The 23,454-nt window shown below is 40.3% G+C and overlaps 1 protein-coding gene across 9 annotated transcripts in view; it reads left to right on the top strand.

Moving 5' to 3' along the window:
- Positions 1-23,454, top strand: part of ARHGEF28 (Rho guanine nucleotide exchange factor 28) — a 129,754-nt gene that overhangs the window by 75,442 nt on the left and 30,858 nt on the right. For 7 of the 9 annotated variants that reach the window (XM_033085282.2, XM_033085283.2, XM_033085286.2 and 4 more), the window contains 18 exons: positions 1,566-1,605; positions 2,096-2,219; positions 4,425-4,557; positions 4,917-4,972; positions 6,432-6,483; positions 7,041-7,188; positions 7,295-7,416; positions 8,289-8,429; positions 8,900-9,150; positions 10,115-10,237; positions 10,629-10,746; positions 11,660-11,914; positions 12,845-12,921; positions 13,588-13,766; positions 14,433-14,527; positions 15,425-15,607; positions 18,778-18,909; positions 20,150-20,235. In XM_033085282.2, coding sequence (XP_032941173.1) covers positions 1,566-1,605; positions 2,096-2,219; positions 4,425-4,557; positions 4,917-4,972; positions 6,432-6,483; positions 7,041-7,188; positions 7,295-7,416; positions 8,289-8,429; positions 8,900-9,150; positions 10,115-10,237; positions 10,629-10,746; positions 11,660-11,914; positions 12,845-12,921; positions 13,588-13,766; positions 14,433-14,527; positions 15,425-15,607; positions 18,778-18,909; positions 20,150-20,235 — 2,315 coding nt within the window. The remainder of the gene's footprint in view (positions 1-1,565; positions 1,606-2,095; positions 2,220-4,424; positions 4,558-4,916; positions 4,973-6,431; positions 6,484-7,040; positions 7,189-7,294; positions 7,417-8,288; positions 8,430-8,899; positions 9,151-10,114; positions 10,238-10,628; positions 10,747-11,659; positions 11,915-12,844; positions 12,922-13,587; positions 13,767-14,432; positions 14,528-15,424; positions 15,608-18,777; positions 18,910-20,149; positions 20,236-23,454) is intronic. The other 2 variants (XM_033085284.2, XM_033085285.2) reach the window with 1 other exon arrangement.

Genomic DNA, 23,454 nt, shown 5'->3' with positions numbered 1-23,454 from the left:
TAAGAAATGTTGGGCTCTTCGCCCTGGCTGGAGCAACTCCCAATGGGATGCAGTAATTTTATCAGTCACACAGTGGGACTCAATGGGCCATTAGCAGAAAATGACTCTCTGGAGGAAGGATGGGTTGTGAAAAGATAAAGAACAATGCCCTGCCTGGTTTCAATGGATGGCCCATTAGCAGAATATCCCCTGCGGAGATAACGATCACTGCCCCCACCTGGTCTCAACAGATGGTGATAAAATAGATACCTTTTATCACATTCTGTATTGTAACATGCGGCTTATAATCAGGTGTGGCTTATAATCATGAAATTACTGTAAACCGAGTTCTTTTGATGCCATAGCAAAGGGGCTTTGTTGGTGTCACAGCCCCTTAAGGTGCATCCAGATGCCATTACCTGCCCTGAATTGATCTGGGTTTGGGTGGATTTCCTTTGCCTTTTGTGCCCTTCCTTGGGCAGAAACCCATTCTTGTCTAGACTTTAGAAGCAGGATGTTCTATACCTGCACCACAAATGGGGCATAGTGCTGGGAGGGAGCAGCATTGGTGGTGGTCTGCTGAGCTTCCTGCTGGCACATCCTTCAGCTCCACAGTGCTGTTTTGCATGAGGCTGTCTTCATCTCCCATGGATACATGGCACTGGCTTCTTACAGAAGCATCCTGTGGCCTAACAACTAGCTGAAATGCCCTTTTTGTTTTGCTGCCTCTTTAGTAGATATTCTAGTTCCTGCTAACCTGATGTCTACATTTGTCTGAAGAGATGCTGATTCAGCAAATGGTGTATCTAACTTCGAAGAATGGCCTGTATCTAACTTCGAAGAATGCATGGTTCTTTGAGTTAGGCAAGCGCTTAACTTTCTGAACCATACCTGTGGTAGTTTTGCTAAAAATGTCTGCTAAAGGGAGTGGCTTTTAATTTGAAAATGGTGGTATTCTCTATAGTTTTGGGCTTACTTTCTTCCAGAACAACCCAAATGAGTTATTTATCTTTTATTTTGCTTTTAGAGAGTTTGTGAGAAGTAACTCCTTGAGTCGTTTGTTTATAGGATCACAGAATTGCAGAAGATACAAATTTGAGCACATTAAACATTCTTGGCAGTACTTAGAGTAGTAGTATTCCTCTTTATGTAGAAGGATTTAATTTTTTTAATAGATAAGCCAGCATAAAGTGTGTAACTGCAAATGTTAGAAGAATGTAATTAAGATATTTTACAGCAAATTATGCAAAAAGCAAAATGAAGGGAGAGTCCTTCAAGTCTGTTTTGTTATGAAAAACAAAAGAAATAATTTTTGCTATTTTTAAAAACGGGCTATTTGCAGCGACTGGAATTCAGTGATACCCTTCTTAGTTCTGGTAGATCCTGTCAACTAAAAGTTTAGTAGGAAGTGATCTGAACCTAGGAAAAGCTGTTTGTAATGTATGTATATTTTTGCCTTTCTAATTTTCAAATGACATTGCAAACCCTTAATGGCAAGCTTGTGTCTTGGTGGAGGTGGCGCGTTTCCAACAAACTCGATGATAAACCTTGCAAAGTGAGTGCCTGTGGGTGTTTGTGTCTTGCAGAACGAGCGTGCAGCCTGCCCGAGCAGTCCCGGGAGCAAAGGTACGGATGTGTGTCACGGGCAGCCGGGAGCAGGTCTGTGCAAGAATGCCATCTAGGGAGCCAGGTGGGGAAGAGACCTTCCATGGGCTTTGAGCAGCTGTGGCTTCTGTGAACTCATGCCTAAACTGTGTGCCAAGCTCTCAGCACACACATCCTGCAGTAGGGATTTACTGTGCAAAGTAGGGATGGGCTCTGTCTGCTGCTGGGGCTTCTGCCCACTGTAGGAATGTCCAAACCACTGCACTAAAAGCAGGGGAGCTTTTGAGACCAACTGTAATCTAGGCAAGCTTGTTACACATCGTGCTTGTTGGCAAGTGTTACTTCTTTTTATATAGGGATAGCAATCTTTTTCATAATGTGTTAAACCCACAACAAAGCATGTTGTTGTAAATGTTAGGTGGAACAAGCACCGTCCAGATTCTGCTATATGTTAGTTAAAGGAGTATTGCCACTGGCATTGGGAACATTTTTTCACTGGTGTGTATTTTAGGATTCAGGAAGAGGAATGGAATAAATATGTTGTACCCTCAAAAAATGAGTCCGAAAAATATAAAGTGAGTCGAACTTTCAGCTTTCTGATGAACAGGATGACCAGCACACGGAATAAATGCAAGGTAATTTGGGATTTATGTCCATATCATTATGTTTGTTTATGTTACTGTAATTAAATGAATTATAGATGGAAGCTAAATTTTTATGTAAAGATAAATTGTTTATTGCAAAACCAGAAAAAATAATCGGAAGACTATTTTCACTTTTCTTTTTTAAATTTAAAACTTATTCAGGTAACCCTGAAACAGCCTTTGTATTAAAAAAACAACTTTCCTTTGATGTCATTAGTAATTCTTTTTGGTGATTTAGCCACCATTTAAATGTACTAATTACATTTAAGAAATATTTTCTTCATTAAATAAAATTAAGAGATATGGGCCCGTTCTTTGAATTGCTCTCAAAAAGCAATTGAGTGTGTAAACTTCTATATTAAGGCGTGATTAGTTGAATTTGCCTCATTTGAAGTTAATGGGACTTCTTGTATAAGTAAACGCTGCTTAGTGTTAAAGAGTTTGAAATTTGAGGCCTGCACATTCAAACAGGCCTACTATGGAGGGTAGTTTAATTCTAAGACATTTTAATTTTAGATGAATGGCATCAATTAGCAGCTGAAAAGACAGGTTTGGCCTACAGGCTCTTTCTAGGTGGCCCTTTGATGGTTTTCCAGGCTCCCTAGTATGCCCTTCTGTGTCCCAGGACACCCTGATGTACATGGATGTGAAGGTGTTTGTCTGAGGTGATACCTTCAGAGTGTCAGAACTGACCTTGAACATGTATATCTGTCTGCAGCCTGTCTCTGTGTGTCCTCCTGAAGGACAACACTCAGTGACCAAAAGTATAAGATATAGCTGTAGTTGTGCCAACAAGGGTACCGAAAAACTAGGCAGAATTTATTAAATTTTTGACCACTCATTCAAAATACAGTAATTTCACAATTATAAGCCGCACCATTTTGACTAAAATTTTGGACTGAACCTGAAGTGTGGCTTATAATCAGGTGCAGCTTATATATGGACAAAGTACAAAAAGTTGCTGTTTTAGTTTGGAGGACAGTTTTCTGCTGAGAAAGGCAGGAACTTATCTTTGAAGTGGAGAATGTAAAACCCCTCCCTCCAAATTATTATAATTTTGAAATCAAGGGGCTTTCAGGAAAAAATATGGGAATTAGGAATAATAACAGTTCTTTTCTAGGGAAATTAAAATAGAAATACAGTACTACAAAGAAACAAACTCCAAACCCTGACAAAATCAGAGTACAACCTGACACCCTGTCAGGCAGGGTGTTGGTAGCAGTCCCATTAAATGGTGGCTGCATCGTCTTGCAGTGACAGATGTGATTCAGTTGGAGCAGTGCTCCTGCAGAAGGTGCAGTATCCCTCCGGAGGTCCAGTGGTGATGTGGAGAAATCTGGTTTTCCTCTGGAGTCCAGTGGAGAAAGGGGCTCCCTTAGTGTCCCAAAACCTCTGTTTTTATCTTGGTAAGAAATGTTGGGCTCTTCCCCGTGGCTGGAGCAACTTCCAATGGGATGAAGTAATTTTTTCAGTCGCACAGTGGGACTCAATGGGCCATTAGCAGACAATGACTCTCTGGAGGAAGGATGGGTTGTGAAAAGATAAAGAACAATGCCCCGCCTGGTTTCAATGGATGGCCCATTAGCAGAATATCTGCCGTTGAGATAAGGATCACTGTCCCCACCCTCAACAGATGGTGATAGAATAGATACTTTTTACCACATTCTGTATTGTAACATGCAGCTTATAATCAGGTGCAGCTTATGTATGGACAAAGAACAAAAAGTTGCTGGCACTCGGAAATGCGGCTTATACTCAGTGCGGCTTATAGTCGTGAAATTACTGGTTGTTTCTAATTAAAGACAGCTTGTCTAAATTTGCATAACTTCACCTTTATCTGCAGAAGGATGAGCTGTATACATGTAGAGGATGTAGGCATCGATAGCAGTGTATGCAATGAATAAACAACCCTTGTTAAATTTTGTTTCCTGTTCCTCTCCTTTTTATAGATTTCTAAATCTCTTCCTTGATAATGCTTCCAGGCCTAACTGCCAGTAAAACCAATGCCTATATGATTTTAGGGCTTCAGCAATATTGGGTATAAGAGTACAGTATGCCATTGCAAGTCTTCCAGGACATGGATTAAATATTCTAGAATAATTTGGTTTTATAAAGCAATATTTAATTGTTTTTAAGATTGAATAACTTCATCTTAATTATTTGTTTGTTTTCCTGCCTCTGTTTTTGGGGATGAAGGCGAAGAATAAAGATACCAAAGATAAAGAGAAGCCAACCAGGCACAATTTTACAAATGGGACTTTCCCAGGAGTTATCCCATGTATGGTCTGTGAAAAGGCCCTCCTAGGAAAGGAGTCACTGCAGTGTTCTTGTAAGTAGCTGCTGGCTTTTACATGTGGATTTACAGTGCTCTGAATACTGTTCTGACACCCTGGTTCAGTGTGTTTGAAGCTTTGTCTACATTTGGACGTACCTGCTTTATGTAATGAGGTGAGGAGGGAGAGGGAGGAAGGACAACAGGTAATAGATTCAGAAAGGACCTCATCCGTCTCCTAGCCCTAGCACATTAGGCAGAAACTTCCTTCTAGCCTAGATCTGTACATCAAAGTATCCTGAGGATTACTTTAGTAAGTGGACCTGAAAAATATAAATCCGAAGCCTCAGAGTATATTTTCTGCAGTCTGGGGATCCTGTTTGGTGCCAGGCTTTGAAACGTACCTTCTCTTTCAGATTGCAGCCTGATTGTGCATAAAAGCTGCAAGGAGTGTGCTCCTGTGTGCACCAAGGTAACCTCCTACACTGACCTGACTAGAGCATACTTGCTTTCCAAGAGGCTGGAAACATGATGAAGGGAAAAAGAAAATACACATAGACTGCCCAGGTCCAGTCTTTGTGTGAGGGGCTGCAAGGGTATCAGAATGGCTAATGTGAGCTACAGAGTAAACATTGTGCTTGAATAACAATTTTTAGTAGAGAGTAGATTATGAGTTTGTATGATTTTATATTTAGATTTAATATTTAATATTTTATTTTTATATCTTTGCAAGTTCAGACTGTGAAATGGTGTGTCTGGAGGGTTACAGAACAGATTGATTATCAAAACCCCAGAGGGAAAGAACCTCTATGTACTGGGGGGGGATTCCATATGTTTGGAATAATGGAAAGCAGAGATGGAAGAGGCTCTGGCAGGTGACCTCACCCACCTCCTCACTCTTGGGCAGGCTCACTTCTAGGTAACATTTTGGGCAGATGTTTATTTTACCCATTCTGGAAAATCTCTGGAGAAGGAGATTCCACAACTGCCTGCCTCAATTGCCTGCCTAGGCAATTGCTCCCAGTGTTCAGCTGCTTCTGAGTAGCGCAAAATCAGCACTAGAGCTGATGGATTCTTCCTTGACTGTTAAGAAAGAATGCATGCATGGTGAGGTTATCATAACAAAGACAGATGTGTAAGGATACTGCCCTCAAGAAATGAAATGAGACTTGAAGAGAAATATTCCACAATGATGCAGGTAATTTTTCACATTAGTGGAGCATGTCTTTTTGGTGTAGTTGAGTTTTGCATCATGGTGGCTTCCAAGGAGACCATGATTCCATAGTGATTCTTTGCCATAAACAAGCCTTAAACTGTATATAAATCAAGTGGGTTTAATTTTGTTTCTAATTTTCATGCCATTATCTGGGAAACTTGAGGCATTAAGACTGCTAAACTGACAGCTTTGGTTCCTGTTGGGAACCTGGTGGGTTGTTTGCAAGAGGAGACAAGAGCCCCCAGCTCATCTCAGCAAGAATGCAGTGCAGGAAATGGCCACTGACGCACCTGAAGCGAAGTACATGCACAAGCACAGTAGGCTTTTGCTACAGATTTTGCAAAAGTCAGCTTTGGAAGGGGAAGCAGTTCTACCTCTGATACCCATGCTTCTACCACAAAAGCTTTGATCTTATTTGAATATAAAGCCCTGAATGTGCACTTTCCTTGCAGCCTTTGCAGGCAATACTCATGTAGAGAAAGTAGAATGTTGTTAACTCAGTCTGCATAGAATAAATAGTTTTGTATTGTAGTACAAATAGTATTCTACTTTGAATATTATTACCTACCAACAACTAATAAAATTAGTTACTGGAAGAAATTAGTACCATACGGGAGAACTACTTTCTTGTAGCCCTTTGTGTGATAGTATATGTGAATTAATTACTGACTTGACTGGTAAGTATGTTATTTCAAAAAATTCTTCTTTTTTTCAGAAATCCCAGGAGAGATACCATAATAAAAACAAGCTCCAAGTTGGTGTAACAAGTAAGTTAGGTATAAACCTAGCATTTCTAAGGTAGGCCTTGATTAAAAATCATGGCAATGACAGCATGAACTTTCCCATTTAATTTCTCTGTTTTTAATTTTTGTTTCAGTGTCTGTATGAAAGGGTGTGTGTCTCTAATATGAATGAAATTTTTTTGAGAGATCACTGTTGAAGTCACTCATCCTCTAGTGAAATGAGTGTGAATTTACTATATTTTCAGTGAAAATAAAATAAAAAACAGTCAGTTTTGTCTGTGTCATTTATCTTGTGCACAAGTATTTGCACACCTATAGAGCATGTATGATTTCAGATTATTTTCATATCAGATGATAGCCACTCTGGGACTATTCTGCATTGCCTACAGGTTAAATTTTATATTCTGTGAAGAGCGCTGTGGTCATGCACCTTGGCAAGTGAACATTCCTGATGCCTGGTGTAGATCAATACAAGCACCAGATAGCATTTCTCAGGATAAGTGTGCTGTTGATGACACACTCTGTCGAACAATGGCAGACTCATTGTTTGTCAAAATGTTGTGTTGTGCTTCGCCTCACAGATTCCCTGCCTGGAGACATTTCACAGATGGTGCTATCTTCAGTGCATCCTTCTTTCTCAGCGCCTATTGGACTGTCTCCTGGAAAGAGGGAAGCCTCACAACAGTCCTACCTCTTGTCCAAAAGTGTCCCCAGTGCCAGTTTGGAAAGGTAGAGGGGCAGTTGCCAATGGACTATTCTAAATACATCCTTCAGCATTTCTAGGAAAATTTAAACCATGAACTAAATGTGGTATTTTTTTTTGTTCCTGCTGTAGAAGAGCTACACAATTTTCTGAACAAGACTCTGAGACTAGCACCTGGAGGTCCAAGTCACAGTCTGAAGAGATGTTACAAGCACTAGGGACCTTTTCTTCGACAGATACTTTTATGATGGAAGGTGAGAATATTGCACAGATGTTGCATCATTTAGCTGGTATTGGAAAGTGAAAACCAGAAAAACTCCTTCGCTGATTTAAGAAGATGCTTCATTTTCTCAAAAAGGAGCACTTGTTTTTGATAAATGCATCCCTAATTAAAACAATGAAATCAAACACATTAGTCTTAAAAGAGAACTTTTCCTTTCTCTCTTGTAACTATTTTATAACTTTTTGAATATTTTTAGTACGTTGTTACCATTTTAAGGCAACAGGGATAAGTTGGCATCCTCGCAGAAGCAGAATACAGTAATACACTCTTGTTCTGCACTCATCTAGTTGACTCTGTTGACAGTGTCTACTGCAACTGTAAACCTGCAACACTTGTATTTCCTCCATAGCCCAAATTCTTAATTCTTACTGGTGAGCTGTGCTCTTACAATAGCTATGTAGCCTTACGAAGCAAATAGAAATACTTTTTTTCTGTAGCTAGCTGTGAGATTGAATTTGAAAGCTGAGGGGCTTTCACTCTGGTAGGATGGTGCACATACCAGTGACTAGATCTGCTATTGGAAATACTGAATTTTATTTTTAAATTTTAAAAGGTTTCTTCAAGCAAAGAGTTATAAAAAGAATTTAATCTGAGGAAAGAAGAGTGTGTTTTTTTCCTATTCTCCTCCCCTTCTGTCACAAAGGCAATTCAACTCTTTGGTAATAATGTTGACATCTGAGGAATTTTGCTGTAGTAAAGACAGTGACAGCCTTTGCAGAAGTCTTACCTATAACTCATCTCTGTGATGTGTTCCCCTTACTGTATGAATAGATCTGCATGTGCCAAGGGACTTCCCTTACTTTTTATATGTGTGGCGTTAAAGAAATATAAATTTTGTCATAGATGATGTGGATTTGTCTCAGTGGACTGATCTCTGCACAGATGCAGAAGAATTTGAGGCAGAGTCCTGGAGTCTTGTTGTGGATCCGATGTTCTGCAGCAAGCAAGAAAAGGATGTCGTCAAGCGGCAGGATGTCATTTTTGGTCAGTATTTCAAAGCTGTGTGTAGGCTTAAATGCAATTTGGTGTATTGAATAGAGAGGGAACCTACATGGTTTATGTCCAGAAGAATGAATGCTTCAACTCAAAACAACAAGAGGGTTCAAAAAACATTTTTATTACAAATTGCAATGTCTCCTAGAACTAAGAAAATGGATAGTAGTGGCTACCAGGGACATGCCTAGCCTGTTCGCAGAATGGCTGAAATTGGAAGGGGCCTCATCTGATCCTCTGCTCAAGGAATTACAAGCACAGCTTGTTGTTTAGTGGGATACACAGAGAACTGTGTCAGAGCCGGTGAAATTAAGTCTTCCTACTGACATAATCTATTAGGTTTGAGGCTCATGCAGAAAAAGGAATTATAACTGTGTATTTGATAGACTAAAGTCTATCTTAGAAGGTGTGCAAAATATTCTGGTGATTACTACACTATGCTCTTTTCTTTTGTACTACAGAGCTGATGCAAACAGAAGTACATCACATCCATACCCTGTTCATTATGTCTGAAATATTCAGGAGAGGGATGAAGGAAGAGCTGCAGCTTGACCACAGCATGGTGGACAGAATATTCCCCTGCTTAGATGAGCTACTGGAGATGCACAGGCAATTCTTCTGCAGAATGAAGGACAGACGGCAGGAATCATGTGAGGCAGGGAGTGAGCGCAATTTTGTCATCAGTAGAATTGGAGACATCCTTGTGCAGCAGGTAGAAATATCAGTTCTATTAGTCCTTTAAGTGCTCAGGGTTCCAAATTGAAACAATTTTTTTACTCCTTCTGTGGAGTACTTCTCCACAGAAGTGTACTTCTGTACTTCTTGGAGCATATTTCTGTGGGCAAGAAGACAGTTATGGTTGCCTCAAAAAGATTCAAAACCATCCTCCCCTGATTATTTCAGGATGAAATAGCAATGCAAAAAAATATCTTTATTGTCAGGTAACTGTGATGAACTCGGGGTGGATTTCTCCCTATGTGGTATGAGTGACAAGGGAAGTGATGAACTTTGTCATGTTTGCAGTAGAAGGCTGCTGTCATACTAAAGACTGCAAAAAATGAAAGCAATGAATTCTCATTTTTATCAGCTGAGCAGAGATGTGAAGAACTGATGATGGAAAAGAAACTACCCATGAATTTCTTATAGCGATCTGGCATGTTACATCCCAGTATACTGCTCGCTGGGGAAGGGATGGTTGCAAGGTGTTTCCTGTGGCCAAAGAATAGCTAACTGCTGGCTGGCATTCACACCTCAGTCCTTTGTGAAAGGGAGATGTAACTTTTCACCTTTGGTCAGTCTGTTTTCACTCCACTGAAATAAAGAGCTGAGCTGTTACCTTGTCTAGAAACAATGTGAAGATCAGACAAAAGTAAATGAACCTCAGAGGGTTGTGTTTAAAAAGAAGTGAAGGAAATGCTGTTATAATGTTCTAGCTTTTGCTGGCAAGATTGTAGTGGAGGTTGCTTGTGCTCTCTCCAGCCTGCATTCCTTTTCTTGATCCTAAAAACAGCTAGCCTACGTTCATTTTGTAGTGACAGGCCTTGTTAGTGAAATTCAGAGAACTTGATAAACCAGTAATGTGAAAGTTCCCTATTTGTACAAAATTCACTAGTTAAAGGTATGCACTTTTCTGTCAGATAAAATGCTGAGCACGATTCACTTATTAATTTCTTCAGTTTTCAGAGGAAAATGCAATTAAAATGGAGAAAATATATGGAGAGTTTTGTAGCCATCAAAAAGAAGCTGTTAATCTCTTCAAAGAGCTGCAACAAAACAAGAAGTTCCAGAATTTTATTAAAGTAAGTTAATATGGAATCATGAGAACTATTGACAAGATGCTCAGGAAAAACATATATAGCTATTACTTAGATTTAGGGTTGGAATTATACTCAGTAACTCACTTTTAATGGCTAATAAAAATGGCAAAAGTTTTTCCTCCTTAACTAGTGAGCTGATAAATCACAGTTTTCTTTCAAATTTTAGAATGCTTTGGCATCCAGTGTGTATTACACACATGTTCCTGTTACAGTACGCCTCATCCCTCAGCACAGCAACTGTTCCGTGGGGATGGTTCAGATTACCCAGCATTTGTTTTAACTTAATCTAATACTTTTAGATCATATTTCTTATTAGTAGATTGGTGATTTAATATGCATTTGCTGCTTAAAGTATGTATTTGTATCTGTGCAGCTGAGAAATAGTAACCTGTTGGCACGACGCCGAGGAATCCCTGAATGCATTCTGCTCGTCACCCAGCGAATCACCAAATACCCTGTTCTGGTTGAAAGGATATTGCAATACTCAAAAGGTGAATAAAAGCTAAACTGTTGCTTCATGTCTGAAATCCTAGCACATTTCTAACATAAGGAATTTGCACAGCTACAATATCACAAAAGATTAAATTCTGCTCGGTTGAGCAGAGCAGAAGTAAACTGCTCTGTGGAGATACAACCAGAGCAACGTAAGTACCTACTGTTTAGGCAAATATCAGCTAAACAGGGCTGTCTGGTTTATATAGGCCTTGTCATGGCTGGGTTGTGAAGATTTCTGATATTCAAGCCAGGTAGGCCATAGAAGTCCAGAAAAGCATACTTGTTTTAAGAAAAGACCTTGACTAAAGCGTGTGAGCTAGCTCATAAACACATGTGTACCTTTGGAGTTAATTCTGGAGGAGTCTTTTCTAAGTAGGGCTAGGAAAACATTTTGTAAATTACTCTCTGTTTTTTCAGACAAAGCTTGAATGCCCTCTGGAACTTAGTAGAGCATTTTACAATTACTACTAACTTACAGATATTGTCATCCGAATGGGCAGTAAATGAGTGTTGTAGAAAGTTGCATATACAATGCAAATCCTTTGTACTCACCATCCTGTTTCAAAAGTTCTTTTGCTTAGCCAGAAAAATAATATATTAGATGATTTGTTGGCCGCTTTTTTTTTTTTTTTTTTTTTTTTAAGTGCTTGCACCTCATGAATACGTCGGAAACTATTCAATGTGTTGTTTTGGCTAATGAACAAATCTGAGGTACAGGTCATCTTTTAATAGATGGGTCAAACAAAGGTATATACCTCCAATAATTCTAGTAAGATTGTTGCCAGGTTCAACGTAAATTAACAAATTTATCAATTTGCATCATGCTGATTATTTCCAGAAAGTAAGATCTTATACCTTCTCTTGAACATGCTGACTAATGTAATGGTGTTTAATTTTTGTCTCATACAGAAGGAACAGAAGAACATAAAGACCTCTGCAAAGCCCTTCGTCTAATTAAAGATGTAATAGCAGCAGTAGATTTGAAAGTGAATGAGTATGAGAAAAAGCAAAAGCTGTTAGAAATTCTCTGTAGAACTGAAAACAAAACATATACAAAGCTGAAAAATGGCCACGTTTTTAGGAAGCAAGACTTGATGAGGAAAGAGAGGATACTGCTTCATGAAGGTTTAGTGTACTGGAAGACAGCAACTGGTCGGTTCAAAGGTATCTCATCTGAGCAGTAAACTTTATTTGTAAATAATGTTTAAAGACTGGCTAAAGAATGAAAATATTTTCTTGTGCTGTATTGCAAATAAGAATGTCTGGGGTAATGGTATTGCAATGTCCCACTAATTTCTGGATGATCAGCTCCAGAAATTGCCATGGTTTGTGAATAATCTGTGTGAGAACACAAGTTCACATGCAGTGCCATCTTGATTTGTCCTTCCAGTCCTCTCTTCTTGTTTATCAATTTCATTTCATAATATAGTGTTTTGACTTGTACGTTTTTATTGTTCACAGTATTTACCATTGAAAATAGCTCGTTAACAATTCAGTGGTAATGAGACATCCGTAGTAGAAAAGAAATTCTGAAGCTGCACTTGGCTGGAGCACAATTTTTATATGCAAGCTCAGATTTTGATTTTTGATTTTGATTTTTGGTGTTAATCATGTATTAGGGGTTGTGGGGGTTTTTTGAGCCTACTAGTATTTGCTGTGCAACTTTATATAGCTGTCTCTTGATCATTATTCTAGAAATGCTTTTACCAGTGTAATACTGTGCTGTGAGCGTATGTTACAGCACAGACAAGGCAAAATTGTGTGAGATAGTCTTTGCCAGGTGAATGGCTTAGGGAAGCTGTACTGCCATTGGTGCGAGGATTACTTCTTTCCTTGGACCTGTGCTCCAGCATGGTGCACTTTCCTGGTGTACACTTTTCACGGTGTACAAAGCAGGTACATGGAAGTCTTCATGCAGACCATAGGCTAATTCAGATATTTCCTGTTTAGTTTACTGTAGGATTCTATGAGATATTTCTTCATCAGGGTTTATCCCTTTAAAAAGATAACGTAAGAATTTACTGATTAAAGTAAGAATTAACTGATTACACTGATTTTAATTAAAAGCCATTATTTTTCTTTTCTCATTTTCAGACACCTTAGCTCTGCTTCTAACTGATGTACTACTGTTCTTACAAGAAAAGGATCAAAAATACATCTTTGCAGCTGTTGTGAGTATACTACCAGATATTTGAACACACACATTGCACATTTATTTGTATATTTCTCAAAAACTAGGTCCTTATCTAGTTTATTCCCATATAACTTTATTTTTTTTCTGAAATCCTGGTATTGTGTTCAAAACTGTAATGTGTCAATATATAGAAAATTAAGTTTGTTTTCAAGAGTAAATAATTTTAAAGGAAGAAGGATGAAAATAAGAGAGTTATATCTTTAATGTTGTACCGTACATGACTGTGAAGGTGAGAAGTAATGAAAGCTCTTTCAGAAATTTAAATTTCTTGTTCCATAGAACAAAGAGAAGAACAATTGTTACCAAAAATATAGTAGTCAACACACATAAAAGATATGAAATGTCATGTAAAGAAGTCCCCAAACTATATAAATATAAACATTATATGAATATTGTGTCTCAGTATCATTGAGCCTCTGAGATTCTCTTTTTAGCACTTATCTAGTGCTTAATTTGTTTGTTAACACTGTAACATATTTTAAAGAATAGTGTAAAAGGATATCTGATTACTCAAAACTTTCAACTGTCTAAGTATACCAGGACTAGTGTTAGTCAAATGAATTGAAAAATCATATTCTTCCTAGAGTGTGATGTTTTATAAGAAAGTAATTTATTATGCATGTGCTTTGACTGTTTCCTTCAGGACCAGAAGCCTTCAGTTATCTCCCTTCAGAAGCTCATAGTAAGAGAAGTAGCCAACGAAGAAAGGGGAATGTTTCTGATCAGTGCCTCGTCTGCAGGGCCTGAGATGTATGAGGTTCATACTAGCTCCAAAGAAGAACGTAACAACTGGATGAGGCATATTCAAGAGGCAGTAGAAAGGTAGGGAAAAAGGGGTTTGGTTTTTGTGCTGGTAGTCCAAAGCAGATGGGAGGTTGACTGGATGTTCATGGCAGCATGTTCTTTGTTCTGCATTGCACTGTGTCCATCTTTGAGTTTGGGTTTTCCTCTGAGCTCAAGGTGCCAAAACCTCTTCGTCACTCTTGCCACATTTCTCATATTCCTTCTGCTTTCCCACTGAATTAGCAGACCCTTCCTGTTCCTCATGAGACATCCATACCAGCCATTTACTGGCCTTCCCTCACCTTTGCCTTTGGCACTGGCTGCCTCCAGAGTCCTCAGGACTCTGCATGCAACCATTTTGTGGAAACCAGAAATCATGCCTGTTATCTTGCCGTCAGCTCATTAGGAATGGTAAGGAAAACATTACTTCTGATGGGGCCCAAACTTATGCTTGGGACAGCAGACCTGTGTGTGTGTGCCAGCCATTCTCTCGTGCACAGTGCAGCCTTAGCAGAGTGAAAAGTCCTTCAGTCTGCTTGATGTTCATTTACTGTTTCTTAAAGAGGCAGACAACTGGCATGCTTCTGGATTGTTGCAAAAGGTGCTGGTGTTGTGTTCTGTTTACTGTGAACATAACATTGTTTTGAAGATGAAGAGATGATGTGCAGATTTTGCTTTATCCACTTTTGTCTTTTATCTTTGAAGTTGTCCGGAGGAAGAAGAAGAAGTAAAAATGAATGAATCTGATGAGGACAGACGCATTGCTGAGGCCAAGGCATACAGAATTCAGAAATATCAAGGTGTGGTACCTTTCCTGTCACACTGAGAGCTCTGGCATCCTCAGAATTCAGGATGAATTAGTCATGCACCCATCCTGGCTGGTGTTTTTTCCAAGTGGCTTAAGAGGCAGAGTCACAGAAGAGACAGATAGGGTGGTCTGATAGTATAATGTAAGTGTAGTGAAAGAGAAGCATATTTTTTCCAAACACTTTAATGTTTTTGCTACATTACTATGACTACAAAGGAAAAATAAAAATGCAGGTTTTCAAAACAAATACTGAATTTCACAGATTAGCATCAGGACCAAGTAGTTCTGAGTTTGTAAAAATACCTTGAATCTTCAGTTTTGTGGCTTCATGCTTGTTTATGACACTTTGTCCTTTTCTCCAATTATTTTTATCTGCAAATATAGCTAATAAGGATAAATTCTACTTCCTTGGTGTCCCTATACCTATCTCCCACATCTTTATATTGCTGTGAGGAGAGAAATTGCAGCAATGTCTTCCCTATTGAGAGCCACAGAGAAGGGCATCCTCTGCTGAAAATAGGTATTCTTTGATGTTGAGGCCCTGATTTGTTAGCACACATGAGCCAAGTGCTTTTTCAGATGATAGAACTGATATGTTGTTGTGAGTGCATCAGGACTAATGAGGGCCAGAGAGGGCAGCCAAAGCCACCTCATCAGGGTAGGGCTTTGGCTTAGACTCTGCCAGAGAGTGTGTTTGCTTTCATTTGGACAGACTGTGGGATGAACTTGGATGAATTTGGGTCCTGGCTACTTAAAAGAAGCTTAACTTGAATTAGCACTTTCTATAGAGCATAAAGATTAGAAAGGTGATTGGGGAGCATACTTTCCCTGCAAGTTAAAAACCGATAATACAGTTTTCAATTTCACACTGTTCAATTTTGGTTGACAGAATTACTGAGTAACCACGACCAGCAAATCTGCAGTTATTTAGAAGAAAAGCTGCGCATCTACGCAGAACTGGGAGATCTGTGTGGGTTTGACGATGTCCATGTAGAACCTCACCTACTTATCAAACCCGATTCTGGAGAAACTCCTCAGGCTGCTTCACTGCTGGCAGCAGCACTCAGAGAGGGTGAGTTCACGTGGGAAGAGTGGGTTGGTGGCTCTTCTTGTGGGCAGATATTTAAGGTAATCAAGTGTAGCCATGTGGCCTTGTGTTGCAATTCTGTCAAGTCTCACGAAGTGGCAGTGTCAAAAATTGCCAAATGTCATAGAAGAAAAATCTGTCATGTTTATATTTGTCAAATATAGGACAAGGTACCTGCCAGATTGTATAATAATGGATATGCTTAGGGCACAGCCTCAAATATAAGCAGGCAGGGGTGTGGTGTTAGCTTGTTAGCCGTCCTTACAGCTAACAGCAGGGGTTGCAGTATGGTGTTGCACCTAGTCCCAGACCTTCACCTACCTTGGCTGATTTTGAAGTCAGATCAGAATCCTGTATGATCACATACAGAGCAAATAAAATTTCCACCAAGAAACACCTTCCAGAATTGTGGGAGCCCTGTTTTTTCTGCCTGTTATCTAACAGTGAGTTGGCTGCACCATCTACAACACTGTCCTACAGAGGAAAGAAGGGAATGGCATTTGTAGATACCTTGCCTAGCTGGAACTTCAACTAAATTTCTCCTAAATTCAGTGGAAAAGAGCCCTGATAAAAATCAGAGTCCTGATTTTAGCATCACCTAAATTGAGAACTGAGTGCTACTAACGGCATTTCAACCTACAAACCTTCCTGGTTTAGGGCAAATTTGGGAGAAAACTCCAAAAGGGGACCCTCTAGAAAGCAGATTCAGGCCCCTCCCCTTACTGGTTTGGGAAAAGCTTTCTTGGAAAAAGTGGAAAAAAACCTGTTCATTTAACAAGCAAAGTATTCAAAAGCATTAAAAAATGAATAATATTAAAGAGTAAAACCTCTTGCGGTTCTGAAGAGATGACAAATTCAGAAAATCCTTATTGTGGGGTGTAGCTTGGCTTGCTCAGTCTCTTATCAGTCCCTCCTTTGCTGAAGTAGGCCACATCCCAGGCCAGGTGGGACACAGGTGTGAGCTCCTGGTGTTTTTCTGCATTTTCAGTCCAGAGCAGGTTTGCATAGTTCAGTCTGGGGAACTACTCTTCCCAGCTAGCTGAAACACTAACTAAAAGCAAAGGGGCTCTCTCTCACGCTGTCTGTCTGTGCTGCAGACAGCTCAGTCTGTGAGAAGGAAAGCTAAAGCTCTTATCTCTGTTTTGAATACGTGCACCTCAGACTTTCCACCGCTTCTCCTTCTCCCTCCCTTCACTTTCAGATCTAGCTTTAAAGGTGCAAGACTTATTTCTGGGCTTAACAGACAAATGGGGAGACAATTCAGCATCATAAAGTCACCCCAGGACACTTGGTTTTCATCATCATTATAAAAGCAAAGAGAATTTATTAATAAAAATTGATTAAATTTGTGTAGGATACTGTAAGTTATCAATAAAACAGAAAATACTTAAAATGGAAGCCTTTACTTATTACACACCTTATTCTGCCCACTTCTTTATTTTTCACTTTTTCGTAAGCTATTGTTGATGTTGATGATGTCTTGGATTTCAGAACTCTACAAGACTCTGTGGGAGATTACAGTTGTTTACATTGTAGACAATTTGTGGGGATCATTTTCCTGGATGGAAATTCTTAGTCCTTGAGCTAATAACAGACTGTATGGGAATAAAGCATTGCTCAGAGTAGAGAAGGACAGAATTACACAGTGCTTAAGCAAATTGGATCTACATAAATCCATGAGATGAGATGGGGTAAATCCAAGGCTGCTCAGCAAACTGGCCACGGTGAGGCTGTTTTCTGTTAACTTTGAAAGTCACAGTGATCAGGAGAGATTCCTGATGACTTGAAGAAAGCAAACCTCACACTCCGAGAAGAAATATACAGAGAACTAAAAAAACGGTCAATCTCACCAGCATCTTGGAAATAATCCACCTGGAAGGCATTTCCAAGAACCTGAAAGACAGGAAGATGACTTGGAACAGCTGTCACAGATTAATTAGAACAAGTTGTATCTGACTAACCTGACAGGTTTTATGGTAAGAGAAGAGTGCATGTTGGTTACCTTGACATCTCTCAGACTTGTAACACTGTTTGCACTGGCTGTAATGTCCTTAAATGTGAATTGTTTAACTGGAAGACAGGCTGGACTGCTGGGCTGAAGAGGTCAGTCATATAATGTCCAGTCAGTATAATGTCATTAGGAGATTCTCTTATGGGTGTTTACTGAGACCAATAGTTTTCAATATATTTATTAATGCAGTTAACCTTAGGATTGAGTACACTCTTAACAAGCTCATGACTATCATCGAATGAGATGGAGCATTCAGTGAGCTGGAGAGACCTCTAGAGATTGGGGAAATGGGCTAAGAGGAACATCTAGACATTTAACAAAGAAAAATGCAAAGTCCTGCATCTCAGGTGATACAATCCCATGTGTTAGTACAGGCTGAACACTGATTAGGTAGAAAACACCTTTGCAGAAGTGGACCTGGGAGTCCTACTCAGGAGCAGGTTGATCATGAGGCAGCAGTTGCCCTTGTGGCAAAGATGGCCAACTGCTTCCTGGGCTGCTCAGTAGAAGGAGAGTTGCCAGCAAGATGAGGGAGGTGATTCTTTCTCTACTTAAGCCTAGGAAGTCCTATCTGGACTGCCATGATGAATGCTGTGCTTACCCTGAGCAAGAGAGACATTGATAAAGTAGAGCGAATCCAGTGAAAGGCACCAGGATGACTAGAAGGCTGGAGGACACGACATCTGAAGAGAAGCTGAGGTAGCTGGCTTGGTGGAATCTCATTACTGTCGACAACAGCTTAACGGAAGGATATAGAAAAAACAGATTTTTGCAGAGGCAGATGACAATAAAAGAACACATGGGCAAGAGACAATAGTCCTGTGGTGAAATACAGGAAATTCTAGTTAACTGAAATGAAAAATTAAATGCCATGAGAGTGTTAAAAAACTGAAACAAGTTACTCAGGGACACTTTGAAGTTTCCATCTTTGGAGGCGTTAAAGGTGTGTGTGTGCAAAGCTCTGAGCAACACAATTTGACCTTGGTCAAGACTGACCAGGTTTGAGGGAAGTGTAGGACTAAGTGACTTATGAAAGGTCCTCACAACGTAAATTATTCCATGGTCAATAAATTCTGTGTCATTGATTCATGCACTAAGAAACTATTTAAGGGGCCTCTGTAATTCTGCATGTTTCCCTCTGTAGTTGAAAGTCTCCATGTTGCTGTAACAACATCACAAGTGAGTGAAACAGACAGCTCACCAGAGGAAAGTACTGAGGAAGTAAGTGTGGAGCATGGATGCACTGCCAATGAAATAGTGGAATCTGTTCTGGGTGGTGAGTAAAATTTCGTGCTTTTACATCTTTGGAGTGCTAAAATAATTGATAGCGGATTGTTTTTTTGGAAAGCCTAAATGGTCTAGGACAGAATCAAAAGAAAATAATGTAATGAAAGTTGTCTTTGCATTCAGGTATTGTAAATTTTTATATAGCTTCATTGAAAATACAGTTTCTTGTCTTTGTTCAGCTTTGCATCAAGCCTATATTACAATATAGGCCATTTTCCTTTTTGTCAGGAGGCTTGGAAACTGGGATTGATATTCCAATAATTTCAGCTGCAAAAGGTAGCATTAATTTCTTACAACAAAATTGCGAATAAAGTTATGTAAGAAACATTGCTACAGAGCATTTTTAGTGTTATGGTTACACTTATTTCCAACCTTTCATAAATAAAATAGTGCTAATTTGTAAGGAAGAAAGATTGGATTGTGCCACATATGCCATCCTGGCTTGCAGATTTGTTTTTCCCCAGCCTAGGATCCATTATGTATAGTAATTTCATGATTACAAGCTGCATCTGATTATAAGCTGCAGCTCCGGGTGTTGGCAACGTTTAGGTCTTTGTCCGTAAATAAGCCGCACCGGATTATTAGCCGCACTTTCAATTGCAGCGAGGATCCGTATGCAACTTTCACAAAGTTGCCAATTAGTAACAGAATTGCATGATCACAGGTTTTATTGGCTTGGCCCTGCTCGGGGTGGCCACCAGGGAGTGGCCCCGGCCCTGCTTGCTGCTGCCACCGGGAAGCGGGGTTGCGGTGTCCCCAGCTGCTGCCGCCAGGAAGAGGAAGAGCGGCGTCCCCGGCTGCTGCTGCTGGGAAGCGGGGGTATGGTGTGCCTGGCCACTGCCGTGCTTCCTGGGGCCACAGAGCGCCACTGGTGCCGCGCCCCCTGAGGCCGGGCAGCACTGCCACTGCACCACCGCTGCCCAGCTGCCCAGGGCCAGGTGGGCTCCGGCTCGGCTCAGGGCTATTGTGGGCTCGGACTTCCAGGTTGGGAAATTTCCAAAATTTGTTCATATATAAGCTGCTCCTGAGTGTAAGCCGCACTTCCGGGTTGGGAGCAAAATTTTAGTCAAAATGGTGCGGCTTATAACTGTGAAATTACTTTAACTACAGAGTATAAAAATCCCTTTCTCACCATCCTGAGTAGCTGAAAAAAACATGCTCTTTGTTTTTCTAGTCAGGATATGCTTTGATACCTTTCTTTTGCATTTTCTTGGGGCTTTATTTGCTAGATGCAGATAGAAAAGAAATTGAAGAATCACCAGAAATCGATCTCAGTGTTGAAAAGGAAATGGTAGGTGCCAATCTTGAGGATAAGGTATGGTAACTCTGTTTTTCTTCCTGCATTGCACACACCAGTCTAGGCATGGTGTATATACATGCTATTCAAATTTTTATGGGGAATTTCTCTCAGATCCAGGTAACTGAGTCTAATAGAAGTCACTGCAATTAATAATAAAATTTAAAAATCAGTCATAAATAATCCAAGCACAATGATTTTCCTGCAAGGCTTGAGATCAGTGAGTTGTACTAACAGGCAGTGTTTTCAAACCGCTTGTACGGGCCCCTTAAGAGCGTGGGTCTCCGCTGTCATCATTCAATAGATTCCTATCTATGGAGCTACTCCCTCCTCCTGTTCACATGATGGTGAAAGTCTCCTGCAGTGGCACAGTCCTCAGCTAAGGCAAGGAAGACTTGTGGATTAGAAGAACTTCGTCCTGAGAACAAGTACATAAGATAGGACGGATACTTTTGCACCAGCTTGCTTCAGAATTTTGAATCAAAACAGAATGGAGCAATTAGAGAATAGAAGAGAAAGCGCTCATTTTACAAAGTCCTATAGCTGATAAGCAAATCTGGGGAGAAAAGCAGAACCAAAAATCAGTTCTGGACAAAACTAGGAATGACAAATTTTATGTAGCAACAGTGTTGGAGTAAGCAACATGAATTACTGTGTGGAATAATAGTGTAGTTCTTAGGTGGAGAATAAGAATCACAAGAGGAATAAAGTGGGGAGAGAAGAATATAAGATACAGAACTTGAAATGGAAAGAAAACTTTGCTCAAAAGTTTAGCATTAACATACTGTCTTTGCACCAGGTCTGAAAGAGGGCTTGTGTGCCTGAAACCTTTTTATGTTTGCTTGTTTTCTATATTGGGAATACTCTTGCTGATACACTAATCTCTCTATAGCCTCACTTATGCTTAGCTCTAGATCATCTTATTTTTCTAACTGCTGATAGAAGGGAGCAGGAGGAAGAATGTGAGTGGAAAAAATTGTTTGAAAACAGAAATCCAAGTGAGGGAGCAGAGAAGCTAGGTGAAGAGGAATAGAACCTAGAGAGGGTAGAGGAGCTCAGATATTGCCCATTAAAAATTGCAGTAGCTCCACATAAAAACTTTGCCATTGGGTTACAGAGAAGGTAGAGCTGGGCTTTTCTCAGAGGTGCACAGCACAAAGATGAGTATCGAAGATTACAAGTTGCAGTAAGGGAAATTCTAAGTGTATACAAGGAAATAAATTCAGTGCAAGGATGATCAAGGAGCAGTGTTTGTCCAAAGAGGTTGTGGGGGTCTCTAGCTTCAGAGGTTTCCTGGATTTCACTGGATTTGACTGGAGAAAGCCTCTGGCAACCTCCTCTAAGTTTGAAGCTATGCCTATTCATAAAGCTGGAGGGATCAGCACCCTCTGGTTCCTCAGCAGCTCTTTCACCCTAAGTCATTATCCTATTATTTATGGCCTAATATTTGGACAAGGCATATAGCACATCTTCTGATACCATGTCAGAATTAGACTTACCAGGAGGTGGCAGAGCGAGCAAAGAAAAGAGGCAAGGCAAGGGCTTTCCAGGGAGGCGAGCGTGCAGTCCCAACGTTGAGGGTTGCCAGCTCTGAACTCAGCCCAGCTAGCTTGGGAAAACAGGAGATGGACAGAGGAGCAAGAGCTCCCAGCTTGGAGGTTAGATACTGACTAGAAGAGCAGTACCTGGGAGGCAGAGCATTGTCCCTGCTACATGAGTGGCAGCTGTGAGAAGTGATTCCCACCTTGTCTCCCCTGCTCCTGCCTTGTACATGTATCTCTGCAGGCATTGTCCAAAGCACATTGCAGCCTGCCTTGGAATCTGACTGTCCTCATCTCTCTGAATCAAGGTGATCAGAAACAGTGGCAGAGAGGTGGTGGTGGCCTTCAGCACAGAAACACCTGAAATTACTGCTTCACTCCTAGCTGGACTTGCAGGGCATGTGCCAGCCCAGCTAAACCTGCCTTATTGTCATGTCCTAGTGCTCAAGTGGTGCTGCAGTGAAGGTACCACAGGCACTGGGACTGGCCACTTGCAACTCCTTGGTCAAGCCAATGCCAGATAAACCTTCCCCCTGTGCAAATCTGTTTTCAAATTAAAAAGGGCTTAAAACCTGAAAGAAACTCTGCTCTTGTTCAGTGTGCAGGCTCTCTGTTGTACACTCTTCCTCACCCTTCCAGCATTACCTTAATTCTCTCCCTCTTGGCCCTGTGCTGCCTCCTTACCCACTGCTCACCATCCAGCTAAGGAAAAGCAGAGCTATCTGGAGTCCATCCTTGTGCTGCACAGAGACATCTGTGCAAAATCCACTGCTTTTACAGCAGAGCTGAGCTTTTCTATGGCTTATGAATGCAGTGAGGAGGAGGTGAAGATGTGGAGGGGGAATGGAAGGAAACACTGAAGAGAGATAATGAGAGAAAGAGTAGTGGAAGAAATGATGCAGTTGGTACTCCCTTTGCCCCATGGGTGTCTGTGTTGGGTTGTGTTTAGGGGACTGGTCTTTCTCATTTTCATTTTCAGTTATTGCGTCTAAATGTAGCAGATGCTTTGCTCTCTGTGGTGGAAAATGAGACTCAGTAGAGAACTTAAGAGAATCAGAGAGAAAACAAATATTCCCCAAACTCTCCTTTGCTTCTTTGAAAAAGAGAAAAATCATACAGGAAGTCTTTTCAGCGTAGTCTCAGAAGGGATTGTGTTTGAAACAGTCCCCACCATTTCACCTTATCTTTCTCAAAGGAGCTGTTCTTCATGCTGCAGGGATTATGGGTAGCTTTATCCATAAATTTAGAGAACTTCTCAGGAAAAGGGAGCAGGATGGAAAGTGTGAAGCAGCTGTGCCTTGCTGCAGAGGACCATGCTGGTGCCTCTTGTAGAGTGTACTGGGCACAGTGTTCTCACAGGATGCCTAAGGTATTTTTTGTGATCCACTAGCATGACTTCTTGCTAGTTTCTTAGAACACTGTTATCTCTACTTTAGAAGAGTCTCATGCTGTTTCATCCTACTGTGAGTAATCTAAACCCACCGTGCTGTATATACAGAAATCTGGTTATTGTGTTACAAAACTATCAAGTAATCAAAGAACAAATTGAAATGTCTTTTCTGTGTAGCATTACTCACAAGGGATTAAAATCATGGATGAAATAGTTTTATTTGTACAGTTGTGTTCAGAATCTCTAGTAATTTCCATGGGAGTTCCATTATTGATGAATTATTAGTCTTCATAGGTTGTTGCTTCT

Source organism: Catharus ustulatus, chromosome Z, assembly GCF_009819885.2.
Source record: "Catharus ustulatus isolate bCatUst1 chromosome Z, bCatUst1.pri.v2, whole genome shotgun sequence".
In the NCBI taxonomy this organism is placed as follows: domain Eukaryota; kingdom Metazoa; phylum Chordata; class Aves; order Passeriformes; family Turdidae; genus Catharus; species Catharus ustulatus.
Note: the sequence above shows the minus strand (reverse complement) of the source record. Positions and strands in the feature narration are given on the sequence as shown.